General features: G+C 51.9%; 7 protein-coding genes across 7 annotated transcripts; 4 read left to right on the forward strand and 3 right to left on the reverse strand.

Moving 5' to 3' along the window:
- Positions 1-86: 86 nt before the first annotated feature.
- Positions 87-2,168, forward strand: EDD37DRAFT_565053 (imidazole glycerol phosphate synthase hisHF; the record flags this gene model as incomplete). The annotated part of the gene is made up of 3 exons (XM_062814035.1): positions 87-209; positions 501-2,009; positions 2,076-2,168. The coding sequence occupies 3 exons, from the start codon at positions 87-89 to the stop codon at positions 2,166-2,168; spliced, it is 1,725 nt and encodes a 574-aa protein (XP_062669512.1).
- Positions 2,169-2,792: 624 nt separating this feature from the next.
- Positions 2,793-4,149, reverse strand: EDD37DRAFT_431012 (1-acyl-sn-glycerol-3-phosphate acyltransferase). Its single transcript, XM_062812678.1, has 2 exons — positions 3,111-4,149; positions 2,793-3,047 (listed from the first exon to the last, which is right to left on the reverse strand). Exons 1-2 carry the CDS (start codon positions 3,844-3,846, stop codon positions 2,902-2,904), a joined length of 882 nt encoding a protein of 293 aa, XP_062669513.1. The 5' UTR covers positions 3,847-4,149; the 3' UTR covers positions 2,793-2,901.
- A 73-nt stretch (positions 4,150-4,222) lies between these two features.
- Positions 4,223-6,909, reverse strand: EDD37DRAFT_632080 (ubiquitin thiolesterase). The gene has a single exon (XM_062816688.1). It carries the CDS (start codon positions 6,809-6,811, stop codon positions 4,436-4,438), a length of 2,376 nt encoding a protein of 791 aa, XP_062669514.1. The 5' UTR covers positions 6,812-6,909; the 3' UTR covers positions 4,223-4,435.
- Positions 6,910-7,053: 144 nt separating this feature from the next.
- Positions 7,054-9,888, forward strand: EDD37DRAFT_687082 (stress-activated map kinase interacting protein 1-domain-containing protein). The gene is made up of 2 exons (XM_062819930.1): positions 7,054-7,266; positions 7,344-9,888. The coding sequence occupies exons 1-2, from the start codon at positions 7,244-7,246 to the stop codon at positions 9,724-9,726; spliced, it is 2,406 nt and encodes an 801-aa protein (XP_062669515.1). The 5' UTR covers positions 7,054-7,243; the 3' UTR covers positions 9,727-9,888.
- A 461-nt stretch (positions 9,889-10,349) lies between these two features.
- Positions 10,350-12,300, forward strand: EDD37DRAFT_431091 (protein kinase A). Its single transcript, XM_062812679.1, has 4 exons — positions 10,350-11,260; positions 11,313-11,566; positions 11,616-11,990; positions 12,045-12,300. The coding sequence occupies exons 1-4, from the start codon at positions 10,661-10,663 to the stop codon at positions 12,070-12,072; spliced, it is 1,257 nt and encodes a 418-aa protein (XP_062669516.1). The 5' UTR covers positions 10,350-10,660; the 3' UTR covers positions 12,073-12,300.
- A 726-nt stretch (positions 12,301-13,026) lies between these two features.
- On the reverse strand, positions 13,027-13,816 carry EDD37DRAFT_431127 (mitochondrial import inner membrane translocase subunit tim13). The gene has a single exon (XM_062812680.1). It carries the CDS (start codon positions 13,558-13,560, stop codon positions 13,183-13,185), a length of 378 nt encoding a protein of 125 aa, XP_062669517.1. The 5' UTR covers positions 13,561-13,816; the 3' UTR covers positions 13,027-13,182.
- EDD37DRAFT_632089 (lectin, mannose-binding 2) lies at positions 13,816-15,551 on the forward strand. The gene is made up of 4 exons (XM_062816689.1): positions 13,816-14,113; positions 14,169-14,606; positions 14,663-15,178; positions 15,225-15,551. The coding sequence occupies exons 1-3, from the start codon at positions 14,012-14,014 to the stop codon at positions 15,098-15,100; spliced, it is 978 nt and encodes a 325-aa protein (XP_062669518.1). The 5' UTR covers positions 13,816-14,011; the 3' UTR covers positions 15,101-15,178; positions 15,225-15,551.
- The last annotated feature ends 100 nt before the right edge of the window (positions 15,552-15,651 follow it).

The following is a 15,651-nucleotide window of genomic DNA, read 5'->3' on the forward strand; positions in this document are numbered from 1 at the left end:
CACCAAGAACGGCGACACCAATCATACAACAATCATGTGTCTCCCTTGATCAGCTTTAATTCAAGTTACAGCAAGAGTGAAGCGCAATGCCAAAAGTCCACCTCCTCGACTATGTTGCGGGCAACATCCGCTCGCTAGTCAACGCGATTGAGAAGTGTGGATATGAAGTCGACTGGATCAGGAGCCCTGAGGATGTAAAAACAGCAGAGGTAAGCATTAGCGAGGTTCTTTGTTGGCTTTGTTCAACCCCGAGCTCTGGGTGAGGGAGCATTGATAAAGCTGCTTCGAGGTATATGGCATTGGTATTGGGGGTCGACAGTGCTTCCACACAACTATTACCGCTGCAGAAGCTGTCTGTTTCCTGGAAAGGACTTCGCCGAGACCTGTTTGTGGCTGCAGCAGCATCTTACACCCGTCCAGACATTGCCCCCCCTTCAACAGTTCTTTTATGTGCCTCATGTCACATTTCCCTATGGCATACTCTCTGACCCATCCTACAGAAAATCATACTCCCTGGCGTAGGCCATTTCGGCCACTGCCTCAGCTCCCTCGAGTCAGCAGGCTATCTCCCCGCCATCCACGAACACATCTCATCTGGCAAGCCCTTCTTCGGCATCTGCGTCGGCCTACAAGCTCTGTTCGCCGGATCCGAAGAAGCCCCTTCTACTGAGGGCTTGAACGTCATCCCAACACACCTCCGACGTTTCAGCCCGTCGAACAAAGACGGCTCACGAAAGTCGGTACCATGCATAGGCTGGAACGACGCCTCGATCTTGCACCATGACACAGAAGCCTCCACATCATCATCCGATGCTTCGCCCAAAAGCTTCTACGGCCTCAACCCAACAAGCAAATACTACTACGTGCACAGCTACGCGGCGCCCTACACGCCCGGCCAACTCGAAAAAGAAGGCTGGACCGTGGCAACCGCAACCTACGGCGATGAGACATACGTAGGCGCCATCGGCCGCGGAAACATCTTCGCCACACAATTCCACCCAGAGAAATCAGGCGCCGCTGGCCTGCGAGTCATCAAAGCTTTTCTTCAGGGCCAAGTATGGTCCGAGACCACCCTAAAATCTCAGCCTGGCACGTCGCTACCCACGAAGTTCGCCTCCGACGCCAGCACCAACGGCCTGACAAGACGCATAATCGCATGTCTGGATGTCCGAACCAACGACACCGGCGACCTCGTCGTGACGAAAGGCGACCAATACGACGTTCGCGAGAAGACCGCCGGATCTCAAGTCCGCAATCTAGGCAAGCCAGTCGACATGGCGCGCAAATATTACACCCAGGGTGCCGACGAAGTGACATTCCTCAACATCACGAGTTTCCGTGACTGTCCTGTCGCCGATCTACCAATGCTTGAAATTCTTCGTCGGACAAGCGAGACAGTGTTCGTCCCGCTTACGATCGGGGGTGGGATCCGCGATACACTCGATCCAAGTACGGGCAAGAACGTGTCGGCTCTGGATGTGGCGAAGCTGTATTTCGCGAGTGGCGCGGATAAAGTCTCGATCGGTAGCGACGCTGTGATCGCGGCGGAGGAGTACTACGCCAACAAGAAGGAGTTGACCGGCAAGACTGGGATCGAGACTATTTCCGCTGCGTACGGACGGCAGGCCGTGGTGGTCAGCGTGGATCCTAAACGTGTGTATGTGAAGGACCCGAACGAGACGCCTCATGTCACAGTCAAGACTAAGTTCCCGGACGCCGAGGGTAAGAAGTATGTATGGTTCGCGTGCACGATCAAAGGAGGTCGCGAAACGCGCGATTTGGACGTGGTGCAACTGGTCACTGCTGTCGAGGCCATGGGTGCCGGTGAAATTCTTTTGAATGCTATTGATCGAGACGGTCAGAATTCGGGGTACGATCTCGAGTTGATCGGGATGGTCAAGGAGAGTGTTGGCGTTCCAGTGATTGCGAGCTCTGGAGCCGGAAATCCGGGGCATTTTGAGGAGGTGTTTCGCCGGACGGATGTCGATGCTGCGCTTGGTGCGGGAATGGTAAGTCAAAGTCACGATTCTTGAGTGTGCTTCTGGCTGGGAATCTTGCTAACTTCCGAACGATAGTTCCATCGAGGAGAGTATACGGTCGCACAGGTCAAGGAGCATTTGGGACAGGCTGGGTTATTGGTCAGGCCGTTTGAGGAATTTGAGCCTTAGAAACGCCACAGACGGGCTATTTGTACATTCGGTGGAAAGACGGACAGCCTGGCGGAGCGATCGCAACGAGAATGAGGCGGTTTGGATGGCGCGTCGGATAAAGAAAGAAGGTGTCCAGGCGGTATAGATGGATGCGGACGCGTGATTATAGAGAAATAGAGATGCAGGGGTATCCGGGTGGGTATCTAGTATCTAACATCCACCATGCAGTGCTCGTCAACATCTATCCCATCCCCATACCATCCTCATCCCAGAGGTGATAGCCCTGCAGCAACCAGTGCCCAATATCCTCCTTGTAATTGGCGTCAGGCACGCGTTCGTCACCACAAGTAAATGTGGTACTCTTTGAAACATTCTCGCCAAAAGATCCAGACGGCGTCCATGGTGTTTACTCACGTGGAGCTGGCTTGACTGTCTCGCCATGCACGGCCGGACCGTGTCCCACAGTGGTAATATGGACGTGTCGTCAGTAGGCTGGGTGCGATGAAGTTTGTGGCCTATCGTCCAGTCACTCATTTCGTGTTGCAAGCCAGCTTGAAAAATAAGCTTGGGAAAGGGGGGTTTCCAAGACGTTGCTTGCTCCTCTGCAACATCCGAGGTCTGGCTCGATGCTGTGACGAGAGAGGCATGGAGAAGCCATGATCAGTGAGCCTCATGCTGTTTACCACAAATCTTGCCGGAAACTGAGCGACGATGTCGATGGAAAGAAAGGGAGTTGACCAATCTTCAAAGCCTACGAGTCCTTCTTGGAGTTGACTGATAACGATTCTTTGTCCTGTCCCATAGCTACGATCGCGTTCAGCATCTTCTCGCGCGTATCTCGTGTTAGATTGTCGACATCGGCAGGTGTGAGACCCTTGGTAGAAATTGGATCGAGTACTGATGGCAGTGTCAGCTATGTTGTCCCAGCAGACGTGACTGCCGCTAGCGTATATATCTTACCTTTCACTCGAATGGTTCCGCTGTTAAATCTTCGAGCCTTGATATTCAATACAGAGCTGTAGTTCTCTGCCACCACTGGAACAATCGGTACGCCCGCCTGGACCGCGAGATGAAAAGCTCCCTTCTTGAAAGGCAGCAGCATAGGCTCGGCGGAGTAACTCCTCGTACCCTCCGGAAAGATGAGGACGCTCTGTCTCTTCACCTTCATTGCCGTCGCAGCACCCTCGAATGCCTTCATGGCTTGACTTCTGTCCACGCGATCGATGAAGACTGTACCAGACAGAGTCATGAACCAGCCCAGGAATGGCATGTTGCGTAGAGATTTCTTTGCTGTGACGGAGCAGTACTGGGGCCAGATGCAGCCGAGGAGCAAGACATCCAGTTCGGTTTGGTGGTTCATGATGAACACGGCGGGCCGGTTGCTGTTCAGGATCTCCACACCATTGCCCAAGATGTCGAATTTGATCCCCATGGTGTACATGCCTAAGTATTTGAATACCTTCCCTGTGCTCCACTGCGCGTATGCATATTCTAGGCCCAGAGGTTTGAGTATAGCCGAGGCGATGGTCCCGTAGGCTGCGCACACAATCAGACTCATGTAGGCGGACATGGTGCGGGCAATGAAGCCGAGGACTCGGGGAGGGTTGGGCAGGTAGGTGTAAAGACCGAACAACATCGCGGCGGTGGCTATGTAGCCTACAAGGAAGTAAATCGTGTAGCGGAGTAGGAAAAACATGCTTGAGAGACTACGTTGGGGAGGAATCCGGTCGGTGTGGTCGGTGTGGTGAAGCAACGGAAATCTCAAGGCAGTCGAGGTGGAGGAGGGACAGCAGTTCCGACGAGGATATAAGGAATTTCAAGGACAGCTGTCGGTCTTGTGGTCAACGACATACTCATGGAGTAGGCAGTATGATCACAAGGTGCGCAAAAAGGTGTTGCGGTGGTGATCCTGTACCCCACGCAAAAGCAACATGGAGCCAAACTGCCACACCGAAACCCAATTTTTTTTGGCTTGCCAGCTATACGTCATTTGACTCGGGGCATCTTCAGGTGGGTGGTCGCCAGGGGTCTACACAGTGTTGGTGGGCGCATATGACAAGGTAGGAAGGAAGTTTTCAGTATGCTACTATGCTTTTTGATGGTACCGAGGAGCGAGTTGCTCGTCTATGCTAGCCGGCCCCTTCACCTGCTGTGGGAGCAGTGTTGACCGTTTTCTAGAACTCCGATAAGTCAATAATAGCCATCATCTTTTTAGTTGTCATAATTCATTTCCGCTTCTTTGACATGCAGAAGCGTTCCACCCCTTCCGAGAGAGGCTTTGGGCATCAAGGCAGCAGGGAGAAGAGATAGATGTATGCCGTCTTTTTCATCTCCTCAGCATCCAACGCCTCGACCACCTTTTCGTCGTTAAACAGGGTCCAGTGCTTCCCCTTGCCTTCCCCAGGAATGGACTTCCGTACGAACGCCACATAGTGACCGGCATGGACACTGGCTCCCTTGTGACATACGATGCTCTGTAGCTCGAATTTTGCCGGCAATTGCTCTGTCCCCGGAAGCTCTTTCGGCTTGGCCGGCTCAGATGCATCCTCACTGAAGTCGCCTAGATCATCTGGGTGGCTGAAAACCCAATCTAGAGCTCTGTTGACATCTCCGTTGCACTCTCGCAATGCCTTTCGGGCTTGAGGCGCACTGATGCCCATGTCGCCAAGTTGGGCGATCTTGTCCGCATCATCCCCTGAACCACCCGCAGCACCACTACCAAGGTTCAGAGGCTCGTCGATGTCAGGATCTTCCATATGCGAGAATAGCCAGGTCATCGCCGCCTCGGCATCGGCGTTGCCAGTGGCATGGAGCGCCTTTTCGCAGCGCACGAGTGGGAATCCCATTGACTCGAGCTGAGCCAAAGCAGCTTCATTTGGAACAAATGACGTTGAGCCAGAAGTCGAGCCTCCCACATCTGCATCTTCAGGTAAATCTTCCTCGTCTGGTAGGAGACCTGTCGATTTGTACTTGCTCAGGTCTATGTCGTCCGTGACTTGTACAGGAATGTCGAGTTTGGTCGGCACCCAGTTGATAACTTCAAATCGGAGAGGATTGATTGCTAGGTTTTTGGGAAACGTCTTGAACTTGGACGATTTGGAAAATCCAGCTTTTGACCCGCACGCCGGACAACTCAGCTCAACGCCAACTGGAGCGGTAAAAACGTCCAAGCATTCTTCCAGCGACACCGGGTCGAACTCGGACTTTTTATCCGCATCTGTTGTTGCATCGGCACCATTGGAAGCGGGTTTCCTCCGCACAGGGACAGGTATCGAGATGTTGTCCTGTTCATCTGTCCGGTATCTGACTCGCTTGCAGTTCAGGCACTGCAAGCGTTGCTCGAGTGCAAAGCGGAAGGATCGTATGGGGTCTTCGTTTGGATTGGAGGTGTTGGAAATGCTGATAAGTTTGAACAGGTGCAGGAGGAATTCGAAAGCGTCTTGTTGTCTCATTGTTGAGAACTCTTCATGGCCACGTCCAACCAGGTGTTTGAACATGGCAGGAGCGAGGCCCTTCTGATGTGGAACTTCAGGGCTGTCCGGAGCCGCGTGTACGATGTTATCAGGATGAGAGTACCGACCAGATAGGATGCCGTCCGCTAATTTTCGCAGTTGGGTCTCAATATCTTCAGCAGGGAGGTTGGTCGAAGGTGGAGGCTGCTCCGGATGATAGTAACGTTGTTGGAATTCTGGCAATGCGAACAAACATTGTACAGTGCTGTTGAGATAGCAACTGTTTCCAAGGTTCTTGAGGCCGGTAAAGCCCTCTCCAAACAAAGGAGAAAGCTCTTTGCCATCCTCTGTTGTCATCGAAAAGTCCCATTTGAGGTTCTGCTCGACTTGCATCTCCATGAGACTCTTTTCAGTCTTTTCCCGATCCGCAATGTTGATACCCCAATGTGCCAGATGCTTCGCAAGCTCGGTGTCGATTCTCTCTTCGTTGCACTGATAACAGTAAACATCCGCATTTCCTTCAGGCGTGATCGAACCAAGCTTGACGGCAACAGCGTGACTGGCCTCGGTTGCGTGCGCCAGACCGTGTGAATTGCCACCCACGCCACCAAATTGTGCCCGTCCACAACCCAGGTTACCACATTCCAGGCAGAGCCAGAGATTCTCCTTCAAGTCACACATGGAACATCCACCTAGGTTTTGAGATTCGATCTGCCGGCTCGGGTGCTGCTCGAGACAGAGAGTGTGTTCGCAAGGTGTAAACTCTTGTTCCCACGCCTTCACCTCCTCTTTTTGGGAAAAGGCCATGGCATTCATTACGCCATGTATGACAGCAGGCAGATTGCCCGAGTGTTTGTCCACATCCTGCAATTGGCATGCATAACATTTGACCGTAGTAGTTGTCTCATATTTGTCCTCCTCTGTTTCAGCAGCAATCGCCAGTTTTGTGATTTTTGGCGGAGGTTCATCCCGCTGCACTTGTTTTCTGGTCCGTTTGATGTTCAATACGAGAGGATGGCCGGTCGTCGAGTGGTGTAAGAAAGAGTGATTTCGTTCCCCTGCACATCCGCCGTTGAAGCACTGTAGACAGACATCAAGGCCGGCGGGGTCGTCTGTAGAGTCAAAGCATTGCGTGCAGTCCTCTCGGTACACGCTTTGGGTAGGTCTGGGTGGTCTGAGGTCTCCTGAATGAACGTGTGGACACGCCATAATGTCCAGAAGTGAGGGAAGCTGGCGGATGGGAAGAATGATGAAGAATGAACGAGGTTGAGCACACACGTAAATAGGCACAAGAGCAGTGCATCCCAGTACGGAGTACTAGAAGTGCAGTGTGGCACCGCCGACAAGGCTATGATGCGGGCAACTGGCAACTCCACTTGGCTGCATCAAATTAACACCGGTATTTCCAGACGTTGCCATCGGCTTCATACGACTCTTACAACTTGCCGTGCCGTGTATCACTGCATGAACCACATCATTTCCCATTACTGCGCAGCGTTCACTTTCAACGAATCTAGTTCGCCATCAATGACTCAGACTCAGGGTCGTGAAGGAGGCGCAGAGCGTCTGATCGCCCTCTGAGAGTCCAGGGCAGCCGGGTATTCGAGACAAATAGCGCTGGAGTTCATACAGCCTAGGAAGATGGCTCTTTTACAGAACGAAGAGTAAGTTCCATCTCAATTCTTTCCAAGCACATTGCGGCGGATCTTGTATTGAGGCTATGCTAAACTAAGATAATCAGATTTGCCATATGGTACTTGCGGACTTCTTACCTTGCCAACGTTAAGGATGGTGTTGCAGAACGATTAATCAATGTCAATTCTTCAATCCTGAATTCGCCTGGGTTCCGAGCTGCTGGCTGGACCTCGGAACCTGTTCAAAGGACATATTCTCCGCCAATACCTACATCTATAAACACTGAATATTTCCAAAATGGGGCAGATCTTCAACTCCTGAATTCAAACCCTGATGAGGAGGATGAAGGAGGGCTTGTGACGGGTCGAATTAGTAATGATACTATCGGCCCAGCGTTCAACGCCAGACGCCGGAGGAGAAAGGAACACGTTGATGAAGACGACAGCAGTGACCTGACAGATGAATCGGAAGAAGAGGCTGAAGGTGCTCAACGTGCCGCTCAACAGATCCGGTTCGCAAAGATGCCTGCACGCGATAGAGGAGACTCATCCCCTGTCAAAGGAGCCACCCCTGACATCGTAACAACCTCGCCCCCGAAACCACCAATGAACACCAGGAAGAGAACTGGTTCACTGGGAGCAGTCGAGGCTGTCAAAGCTCGTGCAAGAGCTAACACTGCCACAAGTAGTGATATGTCGTCTGAAAACGAAGTTGATCCTGCGTACTTCCAACGACGCAAGGTGCAGGCAGGTCAAACCTCCAAATCTGCCCCCATGTCCAATGAAACCGGGACCAAAGGAAATGCAGCGCCGACGGAAGACATGCAAGATGACTCCGACGTCGAGTCTGTGGGTTCAGCTTTGTCTTCAGAGTTGGGTGAAACCATCGACTCTGCATCTCTACTCAGATCTGTAGAGGATCCCAACCTCACATCATCACCACCCATGATGCTGAGCAGTCTGACAACATCTGGCTCTGGATCGGCACCTCGTCTCCCTGTCCCTGAGTCGCCCAGGAGGCAGAGAACATTGCCCGTCCTGCATGAACTGCCTCCTCCTCGACCCATCAGTTTTATACAGCCTACAAGCCTGCTCTCGAGCGCGCTAAATGCGCAGAAGAAGGCTCCTAGTAACCCTCTCCAGGCCTTTGCCACATTGTCTGGGAAGGGCACGCCGAACCCACTCTGGATAAAAATCTATGCACCTTTCTCACAAGACGCTGACGAGCCTTTCGAGATGCCACTCGCCCGAGTATCGAAGGATGGCAACCCAGTGACTGTGGCGGAGGCAATTGGACATAGCCTTTGGAGGTACCAGGAGGAAAAGCTGGAGCCAGCCCTTACTGCTCCACATCTGAATGTCAATAAGTGGATCTTGCGCATGGTTGAAGACGGTGAGGTCGACGACGACTTTCCGCCGCTTGTTCGCACACGTCCTATAACAGACTTCACATACAACAACAATCGAGGTGGAAGAGGTCGGTCACGGGAGCGTCCATTTGACGAGTTCGCCCTGATGGAGGCATCGTCTTCCCAAGCCGAAGCAAACCAGAAAGACACACCTCAGTTTGCGCCGGCCACTAAAGAGGCAGTCGCATCGGCTATGTCCCCAGAGCCCACGAACGCGAAAGCGCAATTGCAACCGCAACACCCTCCTCCGCCTAAACACACTCAATCCAAGACAAGCATACTTTTGGCAGGCCAGCCTTTTTCGTCGGCTTTGGCCAATGCATCCCTCACACCAGCAGATCAACCTGCCCCGGTTGGGCCACAAGCCACACCACGCATGGGGACGACAAAGACGATTAGGATAAAGTACTTTGATGTCGATGTGTCTGCACAAACCATGACTATGGAGGTCTCGACAGACAGCTACATTGCAGAGATACTCGACCACGTCTGCAAACGATGGGGTTTCGAAAAGGCACAGTTCGTACTGAAAGTGGCAGGAACAAACACTGTCGCTCCATTGGATCGGACGGTCGAAGCTCTTGGAGCTCGGTCTGATTTGGATCTTGTGCGAAGACGATTTGGAGCTGGAGTGCCGACATTGACGGGCTCTCCAGGCAGCTCATCACCCAATGCGCCACTTCTGCTTGATATTCAAGGCCCAACGAAAAGCAAAAAAGGCCAGCTGCAGTACCCTTTTCAGAAGCAGGAACTGTCACAGAGTGCTAGCAACTTCAAGAAATACTATGTCACAAGAAAACAATTGGCACCCTTTGCGCAAGGCAGCCAGAAGGTGCTCGTGTTCGATGGAGACCTGCTTCATATGATGCCCGCAGACACGACCTCGAACGCCAAAACGACGACGATACAATTCAGTGACGTGCTTCGATGCAAAGTCAGCACCAAGCACTCAAAGCTGGTTCGGATTACATGTCGAAGGCCCACGGAAACGAAGCGATATGATCTTGAGGCGCGATCAGCTGGTGAGGCCCAGGAAATAGTGGACGAGATAACCCGGGAGATGAAGATGGCACGAGCTTAAGTTCAGTCCTTTTGAACAGAATGAACGAATGAGAGACAAGCAAGCCCGTTTGTTGTGTGAATATACATAGCGATATACCCCTACTTATCACCCCGAAGATAGCCGATGCTATATACTCGGCCCGTTGCACAAATGGATTTAATGGAGGGGTCACATCTACGATCAAATGCTCCCTGACACGTTTTGTTACGTACGTGGCTGAAGCAGCTCCTACTAGGTATGAGTGGGTTCAGCCAGCAACAAGCATCCCACCTTGAACAGAGTGGACAACGAGAGAGCTTCCCCCGCTTCTTGGGTCGAGTGTTACCGTGAGCAGCCAGAAAAGCACTGATAATATGGTGCTGTTGAGATCGAGGTGAATCCCGTTTATTCGCTGCGTGTTATACCTGGTTCGTGCTGGTCGTAACTTTCGTCTACGGCTCCTGTTCAATTGAACTGGTCCGTGGTCACTGTGGTCGCCGATCATTGTCAATCAAGCGCCCGTTCCCTCTCTCAACCACCACGCCATCTATCGTCTTCACTCGGTCACAGCTCTTCACTGACAGATCTACTCTGTCAAGCTCTCAATCTCACCTACCTTGTTCACCTTCTTCTCTGTGGTACATTTGCCAGCTTCGAATTGCACGCTCGAGGTGTTCAAAGTGTTTGCATGTGGTACATGATCGACCAGTTCGATTAACTGCTGCATTGTTAACTCCACTCGTCGATTGACAGCTTATCGTGCTGCATTGCCCATTGCAGCTTCCTAGCCTACCAAGCGAACACTCGATCGATCCTGGCCTGATCAAGTCCAAGTGTGCAAGCCCCTCCTTCCCTCGTCAAATTCACCCCCGGCTCCGGCGAGCATATCGAAGGGGTGCACGAATTTCTTTGTCAAACACGCCATTCTTAGCATTCCATTCTCCGGGAACGTGCGCTTCCCACCACCGGCCAGATGCCAACCTTCGGAGGTCTTCTTAAGAAAAAGAAGACTAAAGAGTCTTCAGAAGATAGACCGGCCAACAGCGCCGGTAGTAACCAGCCTATCCAGTACAAATCTTCACAGAAGACCGATACCTCCTCCTCCACGATTCCCTCACAGCCTGGCACAAATGCACCAACTCAATCGAGTGCAACCACCGCAACCACTGTGACCTCCTCTCCCGATCCGGCCACCAGGTCCAACGAGAGTAACGGCGATCCCATCAACATGGCCAACGTCGGTGGCCCTGGTTCCTTGAGACAAACTAAAGGGAAATATACCTTGACGGACTTCCAAATCCAAAGGACGTTGGGAACAGGGTCTTTTGGACGAGTACACTTGGTCCAGTCGAAACACAATCAGCGCTTCTACGCTGTCAAAGTCTTGAAAAAAGCTCAGGTCGTCAAGATGAAGCAGATTGAGCATACAAATGATGAGAGAAAGATGCTGTCCCGGGTCAAACACCCATTTCTCATCACTCTTTGGGGCACATTCCAAGACTCAAAAGCCCTATACATGGTAATGGACTTTATCGAAGGTGGTGAGCTCTTCAGCTTGCTCCGAAAATCACAGGTATGGCCTCCACAGCTACTCGGCCACTGCACTGAAGCTGACTATGTCCTAGCGCTTTCCCAACCCTGTAGCCAAGTTCTATGCTGCAGAAGTGACACTGGCTCTCGAATATCTACATGGACAGAACATCATTTATCGTGACCTGAAGCCAGAGAATTTGTTACTGGATCGACACGGGCACATCAAGATCACAGATTTCGGGTTCGCCAAAGATGTTCCCGATATTACATGGACACTGTGTGGTACTCCTGACTACCTTGCGCCCGAGGTCGTAGCGTCCAAGGGATACAACAAGTCAGTCGACTGGTAAGTTGAGGTCATCCAAAAATTCCATTCCAATATTGATACGTTCTAGGTGGTCTCTAGGGATCCTCATCTTTGAAATGCTGTGTGGGTTCACTCCCTTTTGGGATGGAGGCTCTCCTGTGAAGATCTACGAAAACATCTTGAAGGGACGGGTCAAATATCCGCCTTACATTCACCACGATGCACAAGATCTGCTCGTGCAACTTATCACGTCTGATCTGACAAAGCGGTTGGGAAACTTGCACGGTGGTCCAGCCGAGATCAAGAACCACCCCTGGTTCGCTGAGGTAACTTGGGAGAGGCTGGTCAAGAAGGACATTGACGCACCATATGTGCCTCCGGTCAAGGGTGGAGCCGGTGATGCCAGTCAATTCGACAAGTATCCCGAGGAAACCGAAGAATATGGAAAGAAAGCAGATGACCCGTACGTTGTTACTGGTCCTGTTATCCCACGATTGCAAGCTGACGTTGATTCCAGATTCGGACACTTCTTCACAGATTTCTAGTTGCCTCAGATGCAAATGACATCCAAGCAGACGCCTACGCCAGCCGCAGTGGCCGAGGCTGTAGTGACGAGCAGACACACGACGCACAGAGCATATTTGAGACGTGAGATTGAACCCTTTTGGCCCGCTCCTTCTTGAGGCCGTGATGGAGTCATTGGATAAGCACTCCAGGATTGGTCGAAGGGTGTATGTTGAGTGTTTACAGTAGCCGCAAGTGAGTGGGAGGTTGGAGCCTGATGTCTTTGTTCGCCAGAACTATGCTTATCACGTGGGCGGCTTATAATGGCTCGAGCAGTGTCCAGAGTTCATGATGAAACGACGAGAAGAGAGTTGGAAAGGGAAGCAGTCTGTCGTTCGAGTGGTGATTACAATCAGATACAGACTCACAGTTATTTGAGCGTGATGGGCTGTCCCTAATCGACTTTGACATTACGTACTTGTTGAAAAGTCTCCTTCTTTCTTTTTGACTCTAGTACTTGACTTTTGCTAGAGTTAGACAGAAATGCATGGAGCTTCTATGCCGGAGTTTTGAGCAACATCGCCCAGCAGAGCACATGGGTCTAGGATACAGTTCGGGGGCAACGAACCATGGCAGATACGAGCTGGAAAGATCTTTGTTCCAATTATATAATACAGGTCAAGCTCGACGTTTTGATATCATACACTTCCCGTCTCGGCTCCATGGTCCAAGCGAGGAGCAGAGATTTCCATGCCAACCAATACTAGCACAGCAGACTTGCCCACTTCACCCAAGAGGAGAAGGCAACGTCTCCAGGTATGAGACTTCATATGCTTGATAGATCAGCGCTCAAACATGCCGCACTTAGATTAGAGCGTGTCCAACGCTCACATTGAGTAGAGGGCATTGTCGCCAGCAAGACCCGAAACGGCTTTCATCTGTCAAAGTAGACGCAGCAGTTTGCGCTGACATTAGCACGGTTCTGAACCATGCGTATTCTGTAGCTTTGCTGCATTGAAATTTTGTGCCACAACTCTGCAGAACGATGTGCTCTGACAGACTGCCTTTTCTTAGGGCCCAGTTATTCTCAACCAGCGGCCAGCCAACGATCCGCCACAGCGGTCGGACCCTCGAGGGTGTGGTAAGACTCTCTAGAACAACTCCTTCCCCTGCGAAGGCGAAGCGTGCATCAATGCGCCCTCCTTCTGCACGCGGGTCACGTACGTCCTGTTCACCACGTTCCAGGAGTCAAAGTACTTCTCCATACACGCCGTCAGGCACTTGTGCTCCCCGGAGGAAAGACTCGATCCGGGCGTGGCTATACAGTGAGCGAAGCAGTTCTCGTTGACTTTGGAGATGAGGTACCGCGCATTGGCGACGGCTGCTTGTTGTGCGATGGCGTTCTGGATGCGTTGGAGGGTGGCGGAGCTGCTGGTCGGTGCTGGGAAGGGTGTGGACGGTGCGGATGAGGATGATGAGGAGCTGGAGCTGGAGCTAGATCCGCCGCCGAAGAGGCCGCCGAAAGACATTGTGAGGGTAGTGTGCTGGGTTTATGAATTGGATGCGGGCGTTGACGGGATTGTGGTGGTTTGACGAGGGGTGATTGGATTGTGGCTGGCTTTATATTTGTACAGAGGCGCGTGGTCAAAGATGAATTGTCGTGCAAATTGTGATGAGGATGTCTGTTATGCTGGTCGATGGTGTTCAGAAAGTGCAAGAAGGTCGACTCTCTAAAAGTTTTCGTCTGCGTCAGAGATGCGGCCAGGCGTTAGCCTTGCGTTCTCCGCACCGCAACAAAAGGTAACTGGACACGTTGTTTTACCTTGACCAAAAGTACTCCTGCTTGCATTCATGCATTTCCTTCCTGTCAAGCGTGTGTCATTACCTGCATCTGATTCTTTTGTGCTTCTTGTGAGTGAATTGTACATTCCGAGGGTCGCCGCTGCGCGCTTTTACGCCTGAAGTCGGGCCTCCTGAAAGATGTGGCTGTCCAGCGCCTGGTCGTCACTATGGCTGCTGGCTGCTTGTGCAGCCAGCACGCGAGCCGCCGTCGAGGCGGATCAGTCAATGAAAAGTATTCCGGTGAGTCTGCTCAACAATGTAGTGCGAGCGCTCAGGCTGAACCTCGTTTGCGCAGCTGCGGACACACAGTTTAGCACCTCCATACCTCGACTCTGACATGTCAAGTCGGTGGTTCGACTTTGGTGGCGACACCCTCGTACGGACCGACCAGTACGTTCGATTGGCGTCTGATACACCCTCACAGTCTGGCTGGCTGTTCTCGAGAATACCGCTCACGGCGACGAATTGGGAGGTCGAATTTGAATTCTCAATACATGGAAAGGGACATCTACATGGCGACGGCTTCGCGATGTGGATTACGAAAGACCGGGCTCAGCCTGGATCTGTGTTCGGGCATGCCGACAACTTCGAGGGCCTGGGAATCTTCTTCGACACGTACAAAAACAACCGGCCTGGTGTGGTGTTTCCGTATGTGATGGGCATGTTGGGCGATGGCAAGACCACGTACGATGCCGACAATGACGGGAAAGCGAATGAGATTGGCGGATGCTCGGTGAGAGACAATACTGCAAGAATAGCGACGGTTCAGTGTGACTAATTGCGGAATAGGCCCGAGGACTGCGTAGTGCCTCGGTTCCTACGAAAGCGAAGTTGACTTATTTCCAAGACAAGTCGCTCAGCTTGCAATTACAGTACAAGTCGACAGACGCATGGATCGATTGTTTCAGCTTGGAATCGACTCCAGAGTTACCCTTGAAAATGCCGAATACGGCGTACCTGGGTTTCAGCGCACATACGGGCGAATTATCGGACAATTTTGATATCGTCAGCGTCGAGACGAGGAACCTGTACAACCCTGTGGCCGCGAACACTGGCAGGGCTCAAGCCGCCGCTGCTAGAGCCAGCGGACGAGGGAGACCGGACAAGAAGAAGGGCGGATGGGGATGGTTTTTCTTCAAGGTGCTGTTATTTGGTGGCCTTGTTGGTGGTGGCTACGTCGGATACACCAAGTACTACAAGCCCAAGCAGCGGTATACCGGGTTTTAGGCGGTGGTGCAGACATGACTCTTCTGGTATGTACAAACAATGACGGCGAGTTTCTCAGGCCTTTTCATCCTCATACATCTGTTCAATGAGCCGGAATTTCACTGCACAAACAGGAATTGCCTACATGACCGCAGCTTCCGAGCGTGAGATTGGTCTGCCCCAAGTAATGTGTTCAGGCTTGGAGCCGACAAACCAGTAAGCGTAGAGATTCATCACTGGCACATGTAGTCTTCTTTAGTCGAGTACTCAGGTACGTTTAATGCAGGTTTGTTGGAGCAGACTCAAAGTAGCTCATAAACATGCAAATGACCTTTGCTGATCTAGCCAGCACCGGCCCAAGGTCTGTTCTTGCAGCTCTACGGCAAACGACGCTCAACTAAGTTTCTTTTTCGCTTCTGCTTTCAAGAATGCAACAAGGTTGGGGATGTTTGGGTGAATGATGTCTCGTAACTGTCTAGACCGTTCACGGTTAGCAGCACGGCCCTCCCAAGCTGATCCCCAAATAGTGCGATCTACTGTGCTCAGCACGTGACTCAAATATTGCGCTAGCA

This window comes from Exophiala viscosa (genome assembly GCF_022695815.1).
Source record: "Exophiala viscosa unplaced genomic scaffold EDD37scaffold_6, whole genome shotgun sequence".
Classification (NCBI taxonomy): Eukaryota; Fungi; Ascomycota; class Eurotiomycetes; order Chaetothyriales; family Herpotrichiellaceae; genus Exophiala; species Exophiala viscosa.

Coding starts and splice junctions, on each gene's coding strand:
- EDD37DRAFT_431012 (XM_062812678.1), bottom strand. CDS start 3,846: ATGTTTTTCCTACTCCGCTACACGATTTACTTCCTTGTAGGCTACATA. Junction 3,048..3,110: donor CGGAACCATTCGAGTGAAAG/GTAAGATATATA, acceptor CACTGCCATCAG/TACTCGATCCAATTTCTACC.
- EDD37DRAFT_632080 (XM_062816688.1), bottom strand. CDS start 6,811: ATGGCGTGTCCACACGTTCATTCAGGAGACCTCAGACCACCCAGACCT.
- EDD37DRAFT_687082 (XM_062819930.1), top strand. CDS start 7,244: ATGGCTCTTTTACAGAACGAAGA. Junction 7,267..7,343: donor GCTCTTTTACAGAACGAAGA/GTAAGTTCCATC, acceptor TAAGATAATCAG/ATTTGCCATATGGTACTTGC.
- EDD37DRAFT_431091 (XM_062812679.1), top strand. CDS start 10,661: ATGCCAACCTTCGGAGGTCTTCTTAAGAAAAAGAAGACTAAAGAGTCT. Junction 11,261..11,312: donor GCTTGCTCCGAAAATCACAG/GTATGGCCTCCA, acceptor ACTATGTCCTAG/CGCTTTCCCAACCCTGTAGC. Junction 11,567..11,615: donor TACAACAAGTCAGTCGACTG/GTAAGTTGAGGT, acceptor GATACGTTCTAG/GTGGTCTCTAGGGATCCTCA.
- EDD37DRAFT_431127 (XM_062812680.1), bottom strand. CDS start 13,560: ATGTCTTTCGGCGGCCTCTTCGGCGGCGGATCTAGCTCCAGCTCCAGC.
- EDD37DRAFT_632089 (XM_062816689.1), top strand. CDS start 14,012: ATGTGGCTGTCCAGCGCCTGGTCGTCACTATGGCTGCTGGCTGCTTGT. Junction 14,114..14,168: donor AGTCAATGAAAAGTATTCCG/GTGAGTCTGCTC, acceptor TCGTTTGCGCAG/CTGCGGACACACAGTTTAGC. Junction 14,607..14,662: donor ATGAGATTGGCGGATGCTCG/GTGAGAGACAAT, acceptor ATTGCGGAATAG/GCCCGAGGACTGCGTAGTGC.